The sequence below is a fragment of the Ischnura elegans genome, chromosome 8, assembly GCF_921293095.1.
Source record: "Ischnura elegans chromosome 8, ioIscEleg1.1, whole genome shotgun sequence".
Lineage (NCBI taxonomy): Eukaryota > Metazoa > Arthropoda > Insecta > Odonata > Coenagrionidae > Ischnura > Ischnura elegans.
The window spans coordinates 81829795-81849753 of record NC_060253.1 but is presented as its reverse complement, the minus strand read 5'-3'; the positions used below and the strand labels follow the sequence as shown (position 1 = coordinate 81849753).

The 19959-nt window shown below is 38.2% G+C and overlaps 1 protein-coding gene across 3 annotated transcripts; it reads right to left on the bottom strand.

Moving 5' to 3' along the window:
• Positions 1–2862: 2862 nt before the first annotated feature.
• Positions 2863–19352, bottom strand: LOC124163830 (ras-related protein Rab-18-like). 3 transcript variants are annotated; one of them, XR_006865848.1, is made up of 6 exons: positions 19173–19352; positions 18948–19068; positions 15999–16184; positions 15329–15552; positions 5361–5486; positions 2863–3645 (listed from the first exon to the last, which is right to left on the bottom strand). XR_006865848.1 is itself a non-coding variant. In XM_046540932.1 (5 exons), exons 1-5 carry the CDS (start codon positions 19220–19222, stop codon positions 3532–3534), a joined length of 597 nt encoding a protein of 198 aa, XP_046396888.1. In that variant the 5' UTR covers positions 19223–19352; the 3' UTR covers positions 2863–3531. The 3 variants fall into 3 exon arrangements, 1 of the variants encoding a protein (XP_046396888.1); XR_006865847.1 differs by lacking the exon at positions 15329–15552 and adding an exon at positions 14864–14991; XM_046540932.1 differs by lacking the exon at positions 15329–15552.
• Between the last annotated feature and the right edge of the window lie 607 nt (positions 19353–19959).

Genomic DNA, 19959 nt, shown 5'->3' with positions numbered 1-19959 from the left:
ACCAAGAATAATTTTAATTAATGCCACCAGTGCAGCTCTATGGGTCATAGGAGTGCGCAAGCCTTTCCGCCGTGACAAGGTTGTAGCCCAAGGGAGAGGGGGTGGCCTAATGTAGCAGCAAAAAATGTAGAAAGCTAGACTTTACCTTTTTGTGCGAAATTCTACCAAAGCTGGAGTGTCACATCCCTAAAAACTTATGAAGCATTCGCTTCAAATATTATCTTTTTTCCTTTCTATCCAAATAATGTAATGGGAAATAATAACATCATATTTTATATTGACATATGTTTGCTCTTATGGCATTTGCTAATGCTTGTGGAACTTCCAAGTATAACGTAAGCATCCCTAGTGGCATGAGAGGTAACAAGTTTCCTCTTATTTAATGACAGTAGGAAGAAGGGAGCATAGGATTGCTTAAATAAGACAGGAAGGTCTTACTCTTTAGAGAAGAGAAGAGGAGTGGTCACGTAGATCACATTGTGCATCTTCAGCGTACTTCTGGCTGTTCTGACAGATTTCAAAATAGTACATATCTACTAAATTGTTAAGGCCAAACAATTAGTTTCTACTTGACTGTCTAGTCCTCTACAGGCCGATTACAAAGAATAATATAGTATCTTGAAGTAAGCATCAGTAGAGTAGTGATGGCATCACTACCTTGGTTCCAACACACCTCAAAGGCCTCGAAGGTAATGAGGTATTTAATGCTCGACAAGCATACAATATGCAAAATGGTCCATTACCCCTGCACATTGAAGAGTCAAGAGAAATCATTCAAGGGAAGTTCAGTGACGATTTACAGGTGAATCAAGTTAAAAATATTTTGATATGAAATATTTTGATACTCGCCTAATTTTTCCTCCAACGCTCATGATTCTCCATGCCATGTGATGCGTATGATGGGTGCCCATTTTCACTAAATAGGATCCTAGCTACTCCCCCTACACTAATCCATACTACTTCAAGTGCATTATCATCTTCTCACAGCAAGTCACCGAGAAGATTCTTAGGTCAATAGAAGAGTGCATACATGTGAAATCAATTGTTGAATACATTGTCAATAAGAGGAGTAAAAGGTTGGAAGATGGAAACAGAAAATCGTCTCAAATGGCGTCAACCAGGGCTGGACTGTACTTCAAATACAAGTACATATTTTGAAATATGTATTTGAGATACATTTGTCACTTGTACTTGGTATTTCAAATAATGAATAATAACATGAACCTGAATGTATTTTGTATTTCAAATACAAATTTTTGGTATTTTCTCATTCTAAAATGAAAAATACATTTGTTTAAATGCTGTCAAAGTAGGTCTGATAACACTTCTGCAACACTGTGCTTCAGATATTACTTCCTATTTCCTTAAATCGTTTTCTTCATGTTTGCAACTATCCATAACGCGCAAAGGCAGGTTATATTTATTTGAGATCTCTTAATTTTCATACAAATGTATTTTGTATTTTACGAGCTACGTATTTGAAATACTATTTTGAAGCTTGTTTTTCTAATACCCAAGTGAAAAGTATTTTGTATTTTGCTTTTCAAATACAATTGGAGTGGAATTCAGTACTTCAAATACTGTACGGCCTGTATTATGCCCTTCCTTGGCCAAAACGTTGGGGATCATGTCACAGGTACGAGAAAAATTACTACATTGGTTTGCTGGAATGGGCGTATTTGCAGCACTGACCAACTCCGGTTTCTCAACCAGAAATCCTTCACAAGCACTCAACTCAAAGACAACTTTGCAAGGGTTCTAAAGGAGTGGTCTATTAGGAATGTTTCTCAAGGACAGACAGTTAATTCTGCCCATTACATATACATGCTGTAAAGGCTCCGAAAAAGGGTCATCAGGACAATAAAAGACATTTCCACTACCTGGCAAATCCATGTCAACAAAGCACCTTGCCACAACAGTCTATGAGTCCACGAGTTCCTCGCAAAACACAGGATTCAAACGCTGCCATCCCCCATAGCCCTGAAGTCGACCCAGCACACTTTTTTCTATTACCTCAAACGTAAGTACCCCTGTAATGAACCAATTTTTTTGTCTTTATAAGAGACACAATCAGTCATGACAAGGACCTTGCGAGAGGTCCTTGGAAAAGCCTTCCAGGGTGCGTTCTGGTCATGGCAGAGTCGCTGGAAAATATTTGTAGAAGTCCAAGGCAGTGCTTCGAGGAATTTAAAAGATTATGCAAATATGTTCAATAAATATTTTTAAACATTGTTGCATTATTTTCGGATGCACCCTGTACATACAGCACTCATTGGGCTCAACACAAGGAGGAAATGCTCCGGCACCAGTGATACTACGGTAACCTGTACAGGATACATGGACCAGTTATGAAATCCAAATTTTCCATCTCAACATATTTGATTTCTTTGAACAATAAAATGTTGAGTGATCAATCACAGTAATTTGTCTTGTACCAGTGGCATGATCTCTTACGTTACAGCCATTGGGGACAATTTTCTGCTTCTTTATTGAGGCTGTAGAGCTCTCATTACCTGTACCATATCTTGAAAGATTGCTCCCAAAGAGCAAATGAATTTGTCTCCCACAGCTTATGTATCAGTAAAATGGAATTACTTTTATAACCAGAAGTAACTAATCCTCCCATTATCAAAGAAAACAAGAGCAGAAGGAACTAGCTGGGAAAAAGGAAAAACGGAGGGTTGCAGTGCACCATTGTGCTACAAGATTATAATACTACGATGTTTTTCAAGACGTGGATATACCTCCAGATATTGATGACTATGAGTTGAAACTAACCATATTCTGTGGAATAAAGCATGATTGATTTCTTTACTCAAAAATGGCGACCACATTTGGAGCAGAACTATGACAACATTTAGATAGATAGATAGCAAAATATTTATTGTTCAGGACAAATCCACAAGAACAAAAATAATACATGATACAGTTTACAGTAGACACACATGTAGGCACTTTGGAAGACGCAAAATATTTGCATTGAACAGGCAATCACAAGTAAAATCTGAAGCACAACCAGGATCACATACATACATATGTACTTCATTTTAATAAGAAAATAAAGTTTTCAAATATATTTCTAAAATTATGTTCGTCAATTCCATCATATAGGTCTCCCAGTTATGAATTGTGACCTTATTAACACGAGTCTTCCCAAGAAGTATCAGCTGATTCTCAATGAATGAGTACTGGCTGATGATTTTAAACGTATACATATCACAGGAGAAAACTTTTGAATAGCCTCAGAATAAACACAGTTTTAAGAAATGTTCATGAAGTACATACTATGTTTTTAGCTGTTTATGGAATAGTGAGCCAGCCCCATTCTTTTGATTCCAAATAAGATGAGGCAATAATGCAAACCCCAAAGTTGAATGATGCTCTGATCAATTCTTTCAAGATTCATGCATTCACCTTGAGGGCTCTTGCAGTAAGAAGCATTCCCACACATGCATACACATGTATTGCTGAGATGCTAAGCCACACTTTGATATCTCCATAAGCATATGTGCACCTGATGTTAAGTTCATATTACCAGCAACATCTTTCAAACCAGCTTCTTTCCTTGTTCACAGCTGTATCATATGCCTGCCGGGTCAAATGGATAGTATTTGGAGGCTTGGGGTGGACCGGACGTGGCAACATCTGACAAGCAAACGATATTATTCATAAACAAAAAAGTAAAGAAAAAATACTGAGCAAGAAAGTAAATAAAATGTAGAAAAGGTTTTTACTCTTACATTACTGAGTATGTATTAAAAGACTTAATCAATTGTATAAAAATTCCTTTTTTTTTTATAAAAGTACATATAAAATTTTCAGTTGGGCCTTCTGTGATGGTGCTGAGTCCAAGAGCAACTGAAAATTACCAAATTTAATGCAAAACTTATATGTATTTCAAAGCACATAAGTTTCTCATTCAATTCATGTTCTAACCTTCACCAACACCCGCTCCTTTCCTGGTTGCTATGACTTCTCTTCCTACCTCCCACATTCACTGCCTTTACGTAATCCCTCGTCCCCCCCTCCTTCAAAAACCTTCCCTATTACCCAACTTTTTAGTCAAACTGTCTCCCCCCCCCTTGCTATCCTTTCCACCCCACCCTTCTCTTGCTGGACGGTATATATACAATGAGGAAGGCCAAATTTGTACCTTGATAATGACACTACGTGTCAAAACCGGGTCGGTACTTAAATAAATAAAATTGTGTGGAAGTTTACCATTTTAGTTCATTCTCATGGTGTCCACATAGTGAAGCCTGAGCACGTGATGTAAAGTCATGTTCAGGTGGATAAAACTACTGAGGGTCAAAAAACGATGAAATCCCACCAATATCATTGTAGAATGTGGACTCAAAGAAATGCCCATCATGCGAGTTTCCATCTTGACAAAGGGCCTAGCACGCCTACCATGGATACCGAGGTTTAAAGTGTCCACTGCAGGACGAAAATAATGGGGATATCCTTCTCAGCTTATGAATGAGATGCCTTCTCATTGCACAATGGGTACAAGGAAATGTGTCCTCCACCGCACTAAGGCAAGGATAAAGTATTTCGCTCCAGTTTTCGAGGGAGCAAAAATTATTTGTAAGAGCAATAAGGGCTCCATTGATTTTTTTCATTTTACAGATAGTATAAATGTATAATGTGGAAGCAAAGAAGGTACATACTTTCTAAGCATCTTCTTTTTAATGTCACTTTAAATCCACCATGACTTACATGGGTAGGTCATTTTTTACATAAAATATTGGAAAATCAGGTTTAAATGGACATTAATTTATAGGTTGAAAACGCTCCATATTTTAAGTACAGAAAATTTGAGCCAAGCACTTTGATTTGCCGCGAGTTTGCCATGTTGCCGTACTACCATTGAGCTAATGCGCTGCCTTGGGTGCATCATGATCTCTGGCAAGCAAAGCATTCAAGGTTATGAGTTGTCCAGAGCATACAGCAACAGTGCAAACTCACAGCCAATCGGAGTGATTGGTGCAAAATTTCAGAAGTTTAAAAATGGTGCATTTTCGACCAGAACTTTTTACATTGAAAAAAGCTTGTTTTTTAGTATTATCCAGGAAGTAATTGAACCAACAACAGTGAAACCTCGATTTTACATTCCCACATTATACATTTTCCCTGATTTTGCAGTTTTTATCAGGTCCCAAACAATACAGCCTTTAAGCAATGATACTCTATTTAACAATATCCTCAATTTTGCTCTTTTTGTAAGTGGCCCATTCAAAAGTGTAAAATAGAAGTTTCACTGTATATAACTGACAATTCAAAAAAATTTCAGGGCCCATACTATACTGAAAACTTAATGTATACTTGTTTTAATTAAGACATATGTTACAATTGTTCACCTTGCGCACTAGTTTCTCCAACACAGGAATGATTCCATCACCTTGAAAGGCACTTGTTTCCAGGAATAAAAAATCATTTTCCCTTGCTAGCTTAAGTCCTTCTTCTCTGCTCACTGCACGGTTTTCCTATGAAAATTAAGGAACAAAAATTCAATCTGATGATATCCTAGTTGAAAGAATTACAAGAATAAGAAGAAAAAAAAAACACTAAAAACAATATTATATTCGGTCATTAATGAGATCATCAACTTTGTAGTACATTTTATGGAGTAAAATTTCCTTGATTCTGGTCTTCAATATAGAAGAACTATTAATGCATTTCAATTCATTAGGCAATGCATTGTACAGTTTAAGACCCATTAAGTTAGGACCACATGATGCAGTTTCAGTGCGTACATATGGTACATGTAGGTCATTGGAGCTTCTGGTGTACAGTCCGGCCGCCGAGAGTTGTCCGTTGACAGCTAGAAGGGGTAGGGGGCAATGTTGCCAGGTCAGAAAGGAAAACGCCCACACCACACGTAAACAAAAGGGTTCCGTGAAGAAAGGAGCCGGAAGGGACGACGGGCGTGAAGGGCCAACGGAAGAGTCGCGGTCAGCATTACCTTTTTATCCTTTACTTTCCTACTACTCTGCGCTCACTGAGAAAAATAGCGATCGCGCAAATATCACGTAGTGCCCTCAAACGAACTGGTAATTGAAGTAATTATAGAAAAATGCTGCTAATTTAAATGCCGGAGTGTAAATGATTACTCTAGGAAAAAAAGAATCATAGAAAGGACTCCAGTGAACCAAATGCAGTTTCTGATTTGACATTAAATAAAGCAAGTAATTTTCCTTCTATTCGTTTTATCCTATGATTTTAAAACTCAACATAATTGAGAGTAGTCCTTCCTTCGAGAAACAAAAACTTCAAATAGATCTGCTTCTTTCAAGGATATCAGCAGTTTCCGAACAGTTGGATATTCCCTTCTCTCGTAGTAACCGTGGATATGCCTACGGACTGCTTCCTCGTCGAAATTGTCAATGCTTGTTTTCTGACTTCGCCTGCGCCATTTCTTTCCGGGTGTTCTTAAAACAGAAGGTTCTATGTTTTCACTATTACGGTCACCATTTTTTTCTTTCAGGATCCTCGAAACTGATTTGGAACTGGTTCCGCATGCTTCAGCTGTTCCATCTATCACTCTTGCTAATGGAATTAGGGGACTGCCATGGAATTTTTCCTTTTCAAAATATACATAAATACTCGCGATTAATTCCCGTGTTTGGGAATTCAGTGTCACACCATGACCACGTTTCTTCCCGCTCATGATGACAGAAGATGAAATCAATCAGAAATACTATGTTAAACAAAGAAACTCGAAGCCTTCTTTAACCACTTTAATGAAATACTTCCGTTGAAAGCGCTGAGAAGTTTTCGTGAAAAGCATTGGAAAAAGCACAAGTAACTATCCAGATCACCACCATACACAGCAACACCACCACAGCAACACCTACAGTACAGTGAACTAAGAACGCACGCAAGAGCAAAGAGACAATCTATGGAAAGTTTTGTTTTCGTGGCTCAGGCTTGTTTCGGTGCTTAATATGCATGTGACAACGTTGCATGACTAGGCGAGGGTGTGAGGTGCGTTTGGGGGACATCGATTGGCTGCAAACTGTTTTGGCGAAGGGTTCCCCACCCCTTCTTCTGAGCTGTCAACGGACAACTCTCGGCGGCCGGACTGATTATTTTTGTAGTGATTGTGTGCAGCACTGTTTTTATTAAATCGGTTCAAATTATTATGAGTGCACAATAACACATGTAAAATATAGACACAAGGAAAAGGTAGAAGGCCCAGGTTTCTAAAAATTGGTTCGCTAGGGGCATGATAATGAGATTTTGCGATTAGTCTCACAGCTCTTTTTTGCATTTTAAAGATTTTGGATGCATGGGGTGAGGAACCCCAGAATAAAATGCCATATGTTAAATGGAAGTAAATCTGTCCATAGTATGTACAAGGCCATCAGCACGTCTTGAGATACAGTGGATCTTATGGATGGTATTAGAAAACATTTGGAACTTAACTTCTTGGTCAGTATATTAATATGAGATTCCCAAGTAAGTGAAGCATCGAGCTGTAGCCCAAGAAATTTCACACATTCCACCAGGGGAATTGGTTTTTGGTTAATGTGAACACTAATAGAACAGTATGTTTTGTTCTTACTTTTAAAATAGACAATTTGGGACTTCTCAACATTAAGATCAAGGAGGTTGTTTGAGCACCAGTAACTTAGATTATCAGATACTAATTTACACTGATTGGACACAGTGTCTAGTGGGTGAGTCACACTATCAAAAGCCTTGCTGAGGTCGAAGAACATAGCAGCAATTTCTAATTTACTGTCCGATGCGAACAGAATATGATTAATAACATCACAGACAGCAGAGATTGTGGATTTCCCTCGGTGGAAACCATGCTGATCAGAAGAAAAAAGCCTATCGCACTCCAAGAATGATATGAATCTATTAAAATATACCTTCTCAAATATTTTAGAAAATACAGATTGGATTGAAAATGTCTGACCTGTCCTATATCATGTACTTGATCACTGGACTAATAAACTTATAATTATTATTATTAAAGAAGCATTATACAAATGTGTAACTTCATCCCACCTCATTTAATTCCTATATTTGTAGCTGGGATAATGTAAATTTGCTGTGCTTTGCATGAAATTAACAAAACACAATTTTCTCAAATTTAAAATTGGTAGTATTCTTTAATTCATGGTTTTGCAAAATAGTAATGAACACAGGATTTATTGAATAAGTCCATGTGCAAATTTTTTTAATGTTGACTATTTCATTTTATTTAACCTATCCATCTCTTTCGATTTATGCACCTTTATTACTTAAAAAAATAATTTAAAATCGCTTACAAACAACCCTACATGATGCCTGAAAATATGGTACTCAAAATCATTTGCATTCTTTTGAAAATTATGAGTGAACAAGATGTTACCAAATGAATGAGCTGACCTGCATTGCCTGAAAATACGTCAAAAGCATCATTGCCTAATTTTGTGTATTTCAGTGAAACAAAGTATTATCTGCAAGATCGGAAAATTTCAGGGTTTTGAATGGGACATACTATTTTGTAAGTGCTATGAAAATAATTGTAAATAAAATAATACTACATAAATGTATGTAACTCATCTAGTCTCAATAACCCTACATTTGAGCATATGCTGTCACCACTTACGCTTCCAGTATCTATTTGTACCTCCATAAAGGGTTTTGACAAGGTTATTTAGCTTTTTAATTTATAATCTAAAATATCTCCTTTATTTAATCATCGAAAATTTGCCAGTTTATTTCCTCTCAGCGAATGAATCAATTTAGTTATAGATGTGCTAACGTAGATAGTCATAATTTTTAATAACTTTAGTCATTTAAAAAAGTTCAGAATTAACTTTTGCTTGATCCATCTGCATAAATGCTGTAAGAATGCCTCTACTATAAACATTAAAAGAATTTAATTACAGCAGACTCCTGATTATCCAGCTGTGGTTTATCAGAGTTGCGGATTATCTGTGCAAGATTTTCACTATCGCTCAATTTTTTCCACGTTCTTTACAAAACAATAAAATCGGACGCAAAATCATCGGAATTACCGCATTAATGCTAGGATACACCGGGCTTATTATTTCCGTCAGAATCCCCTTCGTAAAACAGAAGCGATCACGCGCTAGCTCCATTCACGGGAGCACTGTGTTCCTGTCTTCCAAGCCTCGCAGTGCGCGACCACACTCCGTGATCACGGATACACCTCCCGCAGCAGTTGCAACCCGGGCAACTTGTGCGAGACGTGACTACGTGGCGTGGTGCCTGACAGTGTAGTTTCTGACATCAAGCAGTGGTTTTGAAGCATTCGTGCAAACCACTTTTCTGTATCCGTGATAACACAGCCACCGATGAGTGGTTTTCGAAACCAGGCCTAACATGGCCAGGCCTTACATGCACTTACATTAATAATGAGTACAAGGATGTTATTGCTGCTAAAAAGATCGCAAAATGGCAAAGAAATCTCTCATTGAGTCTGGGAAGCACTCTAAAATAACAGAATAACTGCATAGATAATAATATATTGTTTCTTTTAAGTAAAATATGAACATTGCAAGACATTTAAGTGAAAGTTGGAGTTATCTGTGTTTTCCGATTATCCGTGCTATCTCTCCCCATCACTAGCCCGGATAATCGGGAGTGTACACCCATGTCTCGTATAGCGCAAGGGATGCGTTCCTTGGGGTCTTTGCGCTATACAAATTTGCGTTATACGAGAGCGTTTTAACATTGGGAAGATAGGGATGCGTTCCTGGTAGCATAGGTCTTGGGTATTGAATTTCCTCTAAAACATCTATATTCCCATAAAAAGCCTTAGAAAACATGATTTATATAAATGTTTATCGTTGAAAACATCTTTAAAGATAGTATGCACGCATTCAAAGACTTTTATTCACGTTAAAAAAAATTCTTACGTGCTTTTGAAATTCCCTCCTGTCGTGCGGGTGGGCTAACATCTGCTATCTCAGGGGTTCGTAATGCGTTGCCGGCAGTTGACGATTTTTCAAACTTGTCTAAAAACAACTATTGTGTCACCCAGGCCCTTTTGTCGCTCACCGAAATGACAGGAAAATGCTACTTTGAATGCCATTTCATAGCTAGCGGAGTTAATGAATTATAAATCATTTTAATTTGAAGTCCTCCGAGTCATTAGCAGCTACGTGAAACAGTCTTTAAATGCCTTGAAACCTGACCCAGGTTTTCCTTCCCTGAAAATGAATGAACGAGATTGCATTCTTTTCCAAAATAATATCGTCTCGTCAACACTAAAAACTGGTTGAGGGCGAAAGGAGCCACTTTCAATCACAGCTTGGAGTTCATCAGAAAATGTTGCGGTGACTGCGCTATCAACACTTGCAGATTCACCTGATATCGCCGCACTGAAAATACCTGCTTGCCGTTTAAATTCTGGAACCAACCGGAGCTTTCACTAAATGTCTCGGAGCGATTACCACTCTCGTCTTTTTGTACTGATTCACTATGAACTTTCCGTATTTGTAGACCGCTTGGTTGAAGTTGGTGCGGCTGAGGTCACTGATGTTTTAACTTCGTCTTTATTCAGAATAAGGCATCGTGCGTTTAAACTTCCGTGCAATATCGCTTTGACGCTCTCCATTTTCAAAGCAATTGACCTCTTTCAATTCCTCTCCTAGGTTTATAGTTTTTCTTGATAAATTCTTGATTTTTCTACACGCATTCCTATTTTTTGCCATATTCTCTTGGTTTTTACTCTGTATGGCTCAATCTATATCACCTTCCACTGCTGCACTGTATTCCTGAGACGCAGAAGGCCTAAGATTGCGGGGAGGGAACGAAGCCATTGTGTTTGAGACTCTATAGCGGACCCTTTTATGTGTTGATGCTATTCATGCGCAACTCGGCCACCGCTCCATTTCTCCCGCGTGAATACCGATGACCTTGAGGGCTTTAGCGTAGACCCTCTACCTGGAAGTCAATCGCCCGATAACGTATGATGGCAAAAATACGTCTCAAACCATTTTGCTGAAAAAAAATCATTTCCACAAGCTCCACGCTTAATTAACGATCTAAATTATTTATTATCATTCTGTTAAGGAGACGAGATAAATTACTTCGGTAGGCCGGCTATCTGGACCCAATGACGAGTAATCCCAGACGGCACAGGAAGTTTTCGTACCTAAATACGAGGGTGGACAATCAAGATACAAAAATCGCGCTTAGGAAGTTACTTAGAAGGTTTTGTTTCTTTATTTCCTTTAATGACGAAAAAAGATGCAAGAGGACTGGCAAATTCATATGCATCGATAAAATTGTATCTCATCGATAAAACTGTATTCGGCCTGGGACCATTTTCTTTCGCGGGTGGTGCCATCTGGTGCCATCGTGCCATATCCTCCTAGAAAGATCACATGCCTTCACAAGCCGTTGGAGACGTTGGAGATGGCATGGTCTACGTCACGTCTCACCACATTTCAGGGATTTTTGTGGTTAAGTTAGTGAAAAATAGAGTGTCTGGTAATGGTGAAGTTTCCCTTATTCTTTAATTTCATTCTCTGGGCTTCAGAAACGTGTTTGTGAGATATTTTTTGTTAAAAATGCCTTCCGTGTGTGTAATGTCGGGATGTAATGGAAACTCCGGGACATGGATCAAGTTTTTAGCTTTCCAAAAGATCCTGAGTTGAAGAAGAAGTGCATTTGGGCGATAAGAAGAAAACATTTCACCCCTACGAAAAACTGTGAGGTATGGACTCTTTCTCGCTGTAATTATTTGGATGCAATTTTAAGTTAGAAGTGGCTTCGGGATGTTGATGCATCAACATCCCGAACTATTCAGTACTGAAGTACTATAGTACTATTCAGTACTAAAAATGGTGATTCAAAATATTGTAGCAGCAATTCTTTTGAAAATTCTTGCATTTTAGTTGTCTTTTTTGTATTAATTCATTCGGTAAACGTGTGGTTAAAGGAGAAACTAGGAATAAGCTGCCAAGTTTATAGGATCGAATATTGCTTCTTAGCTTGCCCTATGGTGTATTACACGTCGGCTTTCATCATTTCAAATTATCTTATGCTATAGTTTAAAACAATAAAAATATCAGGCATACAAATATTTACTATATTTACGAGCCTATAGTAATTTGATTTCTCATGCAGAAATACCAAAAATTGGAAATGATTTGACCTAATAAGTTACATGGTATTTTATTACTTATTAATTTTAGGTGTGTGAGCTTCACATCGCACCTTGTGATATCAGAAAATAATCTGTGGCCTTGGACGAGAAGACGAGGAGAAAATTCTTGCTGAATTGAAGGTGGCCAGATTGGAGGAAGGTACCATTGCTTCACTGTTACCTGTCGCCAAGAAGACAGACATTGTGGCAGAAGTGACATATTTGTGGATGTGGATTTGATTTGTGCAAGTTGGTGCAGTGATAGTGGACGTTCATCGGAGAAAGTATTGACGATAGTTTGTATGTATCGACCAGTCCTCTTTTAAATAATTTTCTATTCGAAAGAGAATAAGAGTAATTGTTTCGCTAAATTAGATGTGGGATAGAAGAGAAAATTGGAAATATTATTGTGGTTGACAATATAAAATACATAATACAGACATTGTGGCAGAAGTGACATATTTGTGGATGTGGATTTGATTTGTGCAAGTTGATGCTGTGATAGTGGACGTTCATCGGAGAAAGAATTGAAGATAGTTTTTATGTTTATCGACCACTCCTCTTTTAAATAATTTTCTATTCGAAAGAGAATAAGAGTAATTGTTTCGCTAAATTAGATGTGGGATAGAAGAGAAAATTGGAAATATTATTGTGGTTGACAATAGAAAATACATAATATATGTATTGTATTTCTGTGGGTTTTTTCTTTCCTGCCTCTTTAAAATTCCTTGTGGTGGTGACTTCATGCAAAGTAAGTATAAAATCGGAGGTGTGATCTAAGAGATACCATGTTTTATTTTACAAGTGTTTATGCTGGTGATTTGGCTGGACTTTCATATTTGTATAGGTTGATACATTTACTGCAGTGACCTAGGGACTTTGACTCATACCAAATAATTTTTCAAATACTTTAGCGCCTGATATGGGTAAGTTTTAGTAGCTGAGACTGAACTATTCGTTAATTTTTGCTTGCATTATGATGAATTCGATCATACTAATAGCAGATGTGTCAGCAATCCTGTTTCATCGGCAATTTTTATTTAAAAATTTTATTTTGTCAGGCTTTAGGGTAAGCTTTTTAATGCTCGTGGGCTATGTGATGTCTTATTTAGTGTCAAAATTAATAAGAATTTACTCTAATTAACATCTCAAGGTTTCCAAGTAAGTACGAGCCACTTAACAATGCTGGATGCTGGGGGTGCGTGAATTAGCCGTGAGAATCTCATTTTTCGCAGAGTTATTTAAGTGGCCGAGTAAGTTTTGTAAGTTCTCAATGGGTAAATAATACTATACCATGAATTCTAATTACCATGAAAAACTCACAACCGACAAAAACTTTGTCGGTCGTGAGTCTTTCATGATAATTAGAATTCATGATATGGTGTTATTTACCTATTGAGAACTTACAGGTTCTCGCTATGGTCGGTAGCTATCGATTGTGTTGCGTTCGATACATTTTTCGATCGTGCGAGTTACGATATATCTAATTTCGACCTAATCGATTGAGATTAGCCTGAGTGCCGTGTTCTTGCGCGCTTCGTATCCAATCGTACGTGCTTAGTAGCGGACATTCACATGCTGCGTACGCGCTTCGTCGACAGGCCGCGAACGGTAAATATCCATTGACGAAAAGCGACGGAGCGGCATAGTATCCCGTTAGTCAATGGGTACTATGTACATACGAATTAGATACTGAGGGTTCTGTGCCGTCTGGGATACTTTTGGTCATTGCACAGCAATGGATTTCGAGTAATATATAAACAAAAAAGAAGATTTGAGGCAAGCAATAATATTAATATGCGTAAAATGATAGAAATTTCGTGTGTACTTAGCGCAAGTTCACGTTTTATCACGAGAGCGTTTAATATTTTGATTAGGCTACACTGCGTTGCAATGTTTCCCCGACGAACGAATTTGCGCTATATCGAAATTGCACTAATCGAAATTGCGCTATACGAGACATGGGTGTACTGTACTTTGAATTTCCAAAATTCTACGCCAATGATTGCACACCAAACAAACCTATTCAGCTACGGAGTCTCGTCTTCACTAGACATAAATCAGGGTTCCCACTCAAACTAAATTATAAAATTCACGGTTTTTTCCAGGTTTTCACAGTCTAAATTGCGTCAAACTCACGGTTTGTTTGATAAGCCATTTTAGGAAGAAATATTTATCTCATAAAAATCACTGGCCGCACGTTAACTAAAAATATAGCAAAAGCGATTAACGCCGGGAATGCAAAATGCAGCAATGACAGTGCTCTTATGACGTCGCCTATCGTTAGTAAAATTTAGGGCCGGCTAAAGGTTGTGAGTGAGAAAATGTAGGGTGATGGGGAAGTGAAGAGGTGTCTGATTTCTCGCCAGGGTTAATGATCACTTTGGTTAAAGGTCGTCCAATCACAGCCTTAAGGTCTGTGTCGTCATGACACACGGACCAATATTTGCGCTTTGAATATACATGTGCAGATAAATTCGTGTACAGTATCTGCGAGTGACTGACCAATTTTTCTTTTGATCCGTCAATGGTAGATCTAAAATCAAGTTTGAGAGGTTTTTAAGGTTTCATGTCGAATTTCATGGCTATTTCCAGGTTTTTTCACGGTAGACGAAATTCACGGCTTAATCACGGTTGAGTGGGAACCCTGATAAATTGTAGGTCCAAATATGAATATAAAGAGAGGAAATACCTCACCACAGAGCACGAAAGAAAACATTCCAATGGCCCAAAGTGTGTGCGGACCTGAGTTTCCTGAGTCCTAATCTGCTAATGTGGAATCTGCTGGCCCTTTTGCCCCTGGAGTTTGACTCCAGCTTCGGTTGACTGGTCGAGCCCGCTTCCGTCCTCATCAGCTCTCCGTGCCTTGAATGCTAAGGATGCAGATTACTTCATATGCCAACCTTCAAAGTTTTCCCCGACCTGGCCACATCAGTTAAGTGGGACTCGTGGGTGTCTACATATTATTGAAAACTGTCTATCACTGGCAGGAAATGACTACACCATGCACCATAATGTTGCAGCTAAAATAATACATATACCAAGCAAAAGCCAAGATGTGCAACTTAATAGAAGATACCAAAACATACTGCGAACACAACGTAATGCTAATGTACTGCCAATACAATGTAATTACAATGTATTCTACATAAAACAGTAGCATGTAACCAATCATACACAACACTACAGAACAAAGAGAGAATTGCCTACCTCATTGACATACCAGTTCCCTCTGATCATAATCAGCATCACAAATTCAATGAAAATGACATGCCTCATTACAGTGCTGGAAATAATTTCAAAGCAAAATCATATGTGTAGATAATACCTTTAATTATGTAGGTTACTGGAATTATATCATGCTGTTTCGAGGGAAACCTTATCCTCCTCCACCTCAATGTAGTAATCCACCCAACTATCCAAAAGTTGCACACCTATTATTAAAGCAAAATATTGTCTTAAATTTCGGTACTCTAAACCATAGCAGTAACAAAGCTGAATATGACTTGACTCCTGCCCATCATGCCACAATGCCTTTATTCTGAGATAAACATAAAATTTTAACAGTTTCATTTGTGCAGCATGACTTTTCCCAATTTTCTTTTTGTTTTCCCTGACATTGTTTCACAACTCTCCACATTTGACCTTTCAGATTGGAGGTCTTTGGTAGTCTTTTGGTATGATGATGCAAATTACATTTGGGAAAAGGAGACCATGAAATATATAAATGTTTCATTTGACCAAAACTCGGGAGGAACAACATGGTGTAGGTTTAAAACATAGTTAATGCACCTTTTTAGGCACTGAGGCACAACTATATCTATGAACACATCCAGACAGTTTAATTATGATACTTTGTGTTAACCAACTTTTTACTCACTAGATCAATTTTATTTCCAACTATGATTATATCAGGGTCGGTTGATTCATCCCTTGCTTCCTTCACCCACTTGCCGACATTTTCAAATGATTTCCTCCGAGTTATATCATATACCACAATAACTCCTCGAGCATCGCGGAAGTATTGAGGGCACATGGACTGAAATCTCTCTTGACCAGAAGTATCCTAGGATGACACATACATATTTTTTTCACTTTAGTATCATATTCAATTAAATGATTATTTCACATACAAAATTAACTGCATGCTTTGTAGAATGAGTGAAATTATACTTATTTAGGGATATTAAAAATAATGATCAAATATGATAAAACATTTAAAAAATGGTACCTGAAACCAAACCTTACTCCGCCACCACAAAGGTCATGAGTTGATAGCAAGAAAAAAAGTTAAGATAAGGACTAATTTTATCCGAGTCTGAGGACGAAAAGTCTGTAAGTCTCCATAGTCCCCAAGGACGAGAAGTCCGAGGACTGGAGTCTGAAAGTATAGGCATAGCTCCTTTTAAAGCTGCTGGTGCCTAAATGAGCATATTGGCTGGAGGAGAAGAAGTGACCACAGGGAAGTTGTTTGGAGGGAAGGAAAAAGGAGTTCCCCTCCACTCTATACTTCAAAGGGGCAGCAGGGCTGTTAGGGTAGCCCAGTTGGCTAACCTGTAAAGAGGTATTTTTCACTGGATTCCCACCAGGTGTGCAGTTCAGAGCCAACGTTTCAATGGCTAACTCTGCTTTTGTCCTTGCTGGGTCAAGATTTGTCCGGGTTAATGCATCTTCTGGCCGTATGTAGTCTTTTCCGATTGGCCATCATTGATCTTGTAATTGCTGTTTTTCACACCAGTTCTCAAGATTATTTAGACAACGTGAAAAAAACTACAAAATTGATTCTAGTCATTAAGAAACCACTCTACACATGGCCGGAAGATACACAAACTCGGACAAATCATGTTATACTTTATAATTCTTTAATTTTGTTATTCAACTCTTGTACAGCACACATATATTTGAATAAGAAAATTGTTTTTGAGCTATTGCTATAAAATTTTTAATCTTCATAAAACTGCACCAGCCCCTGCTTTAAGACAAGATGGTAGTCCCCAATTCAGGTTTACCAATGGGGTACCTATATTCCACGTTACTGTTTTATAAATTGTATACATGTACTTTTTAATCCATGAATAAATGGAATAAATATTACTATTATTAATCTTGACCTAACACTCAATTCCCTGAGGAATATGGCAGAGTTAGCCATTGAAATGCTGGCTGTGACAGAGCAGCTCTCCTGGAGGAAATTCCTCTGAAGAATTCACCCACATCGTTCACCAGGAGAGCACCAAATTTTGTAGGTATTTTCCAGTTATTAACCCTATGAGAGTATACACCAGGAGGTTGGCAGCAAGTGCACATATTCTCAAGTAGTTACTTAAAGAGAATGACCATTTACAACCACCCACACCCTTTTGTCCCTGCCGTTCACCAAAATATACTTGCCTAAGCTGAAAAAAGGCTTTCTTGAACAAACTTTCAACCCTCTAGCCTTAGCCCTCCCAAATTGGTTAACTTCCAAACCCTATTCAGTTCAAAGTAAACCACATATGTAGTATCCCAGACAACACACTTGGTGTAATAAACATGTATTACAGGTGTATTACAAGTGAATTACACGTGATACAGCTGTAATGCATATGTACTACACCAAGTGTGTTGTCTGAGATGGCACTATAACATCAAATCATGTGGAATGTTTGAGAGGTTCCGCCCACCCAATTTTAAGCAATTGTTGCAACCCCACTCTCTGGCAAACCTTCAATATGAAAAAGTGGGACATCAGACATTTTTGACTATTCTGGTCAATGTTATCTTGTCCTCACAGACAGGTATTCCAAGTGGATTGATTTGTGGACTTAAATCCAAAACTGCACCAACTGTAATAGATGCTATGCAGACAATATGTCATTTGGGTACGACGGGTGTCAGCGATATTATATAAGTAACAAAATAGAGCTGAGAACAAGTAGTTCTCACAATCCACCCTCTAATGGCCTTGCAGAAATTGGGGTGAAGCTTAGTAAAACGATCCCAGGGAAAAGTCAGGAGGAAAACACAGATTTCATAAGTCTAGTATGTGAATATTGAAACAAAACCTCTGTACGAAGGGAAATGCCTCACAGAGGGGTGAAAGGGTTTCCAGTAAAACAAGTGAGTGTGACAACTGAGAGCCTGGTATCATTGTCAGTAGACATCCTAGTCCTCATTCTTATTGGACCGTGAAAAATTTAGAGGGAAATGTTGTGAGGTGGAATATCACTCTTCTGAGAAAAAGACCAGTTTTGGGTCCTTCATTATATGCAACATTACCACTGAATGTCAATGCCCACATCCAGAATGCTGTTCAGAATGAGAAAATAAGGGGATCAAAATGTCGCACCGAACTGTTATAATTCCTGCTCATCCATCTATGTCTGACTCTGAGAGTGGTCTTGTGAATTAACCAGGTGTACCTAACCCTACCTACAAAAAATGATGTATTGTACATCCTGCTGGCCCGCCTGTAACTATTACTGAGAGTGGCCCTATGTTAATCCTCCAAGCTGTCTTGATTTATAAACTTTTAATTTTTTTCACCTAAAAGGGGAGGTGTTATAGATCTTCAAATTATATTTAATCCTTAAGATTGGCCACCAAAGTGAGTTAAGTGTCTAGCACCATGCCCCTCGGTAAAATTGCCACGGCAATTATTGACAGTGTAGTGGACAGCGCTTCATCCCACAGCGTCAAAGGTCCGACGTTTGATCTCCAGTCTTTCCGGTGGTAATTAATGCTAATGGATCAAGGTACCATTTATTACATGTCTTTTCAAGTATAGCAACAATAATAGTACACAAATAATCCCTTAAAATGGAGTAATCATAGCTAGCTAAGTCCATACCCATAAATGCACTTTAGTTGTTTTTCCGTCGATGGTCAAATCCTTAGGATGAAACTCATCTCCGACTGTAGCTTTTATATTACGTTTACAAGGAGAAGATTCTTCAAGCGTGTCCACTAAGCTTGATGCAACATAAAAAAATGCAGTTGATTACTGTAGAAGATATACAAAGAATGTATCCATCCCATGTATTCCGGGAACCTAGTCGAGTATTGAGTGACATACCTGGACTTTCCACAACCTGAATCTCCCGCTAAAACAATTTTATAAGCCATTTTATTATGAAACGTATACCGGACTCATCACAGACATTTCTTTCGAAAATGCAACCCTGTTTGCGCTCACACGACCACGAGCCCACGATCGGTTTACAAAACACGAGTATTAGAGAATAGAGAAAGAGTCAACCTCAAGGCGGAAAAACGTAATTCGCACCGCCGCCATCATGAATGACGTCATCTTAAGCAATATGCTGTTCCTAACCAACTTGATCGTGCACATTATTGAAGTTTACAGTGGAGATATTGTGGTTATTACGCCGTATTTTTCGTGCCGTAGTTATTCCTCGATATGTCGAAGCGTAGCCTCAAGTACTGTATAGTGTCTAAGGGTGCGATTCATAGACGACACTGAAATTGCTCACTTAACAAAGTCTCTCTTTAGGGTAAAGTGAGACTTTAGCTAAAGTTCGATGCAGAGTCGTTTCAAGGATCTCACTTTATAAAGTGGCACTTTAGCTCCTAAAGTCTCGATCATGCATTGAAATTTTGAGTGTTGGCAATGAACGCTGCGAAAAAGTGAAGAAAAAGATGACACACGATTTTAAATGCGTACTTGTTTACAATTGTTTCTAGCGACTGGGTTTTCGTGTTGTATTTTGCTAAGATTTTATTAAGCTGCATTTTCTCGTTTTCTCATATAATGTGCGAATGTAAATGAATACTGCATCATTTAAAAGCTTTTCCCCACTACCTTTTTTGTACGTTAATGACTGAGTTAGCTGAATAAAAGC

Bases quoted from the DNA above. Each gene is read 5' to 3' on its own strand.
- LOC124163830 (XM_046540932.1), bottom strand. From the start codon at position 19,222: ATGGCTTATAAAATTGTTTTAGCGGGAGATTCAGGTTGTGGAAAGTCC. The intron at 16,185-18,947 runs GTATGGACTTAG...GTGTCATCCTAG, and splicing joins CAACTAAAGTGCATTTATGG to GATACTTCTGGTCAAGAGAG. The intron at 5,487-15,998 runs GTGAGTAAAAAG...TAATTTTCATAG, and splicing joins TTGGAAATAAAATTGATCTA to GAAAACCGTGCAGTGAGCAG.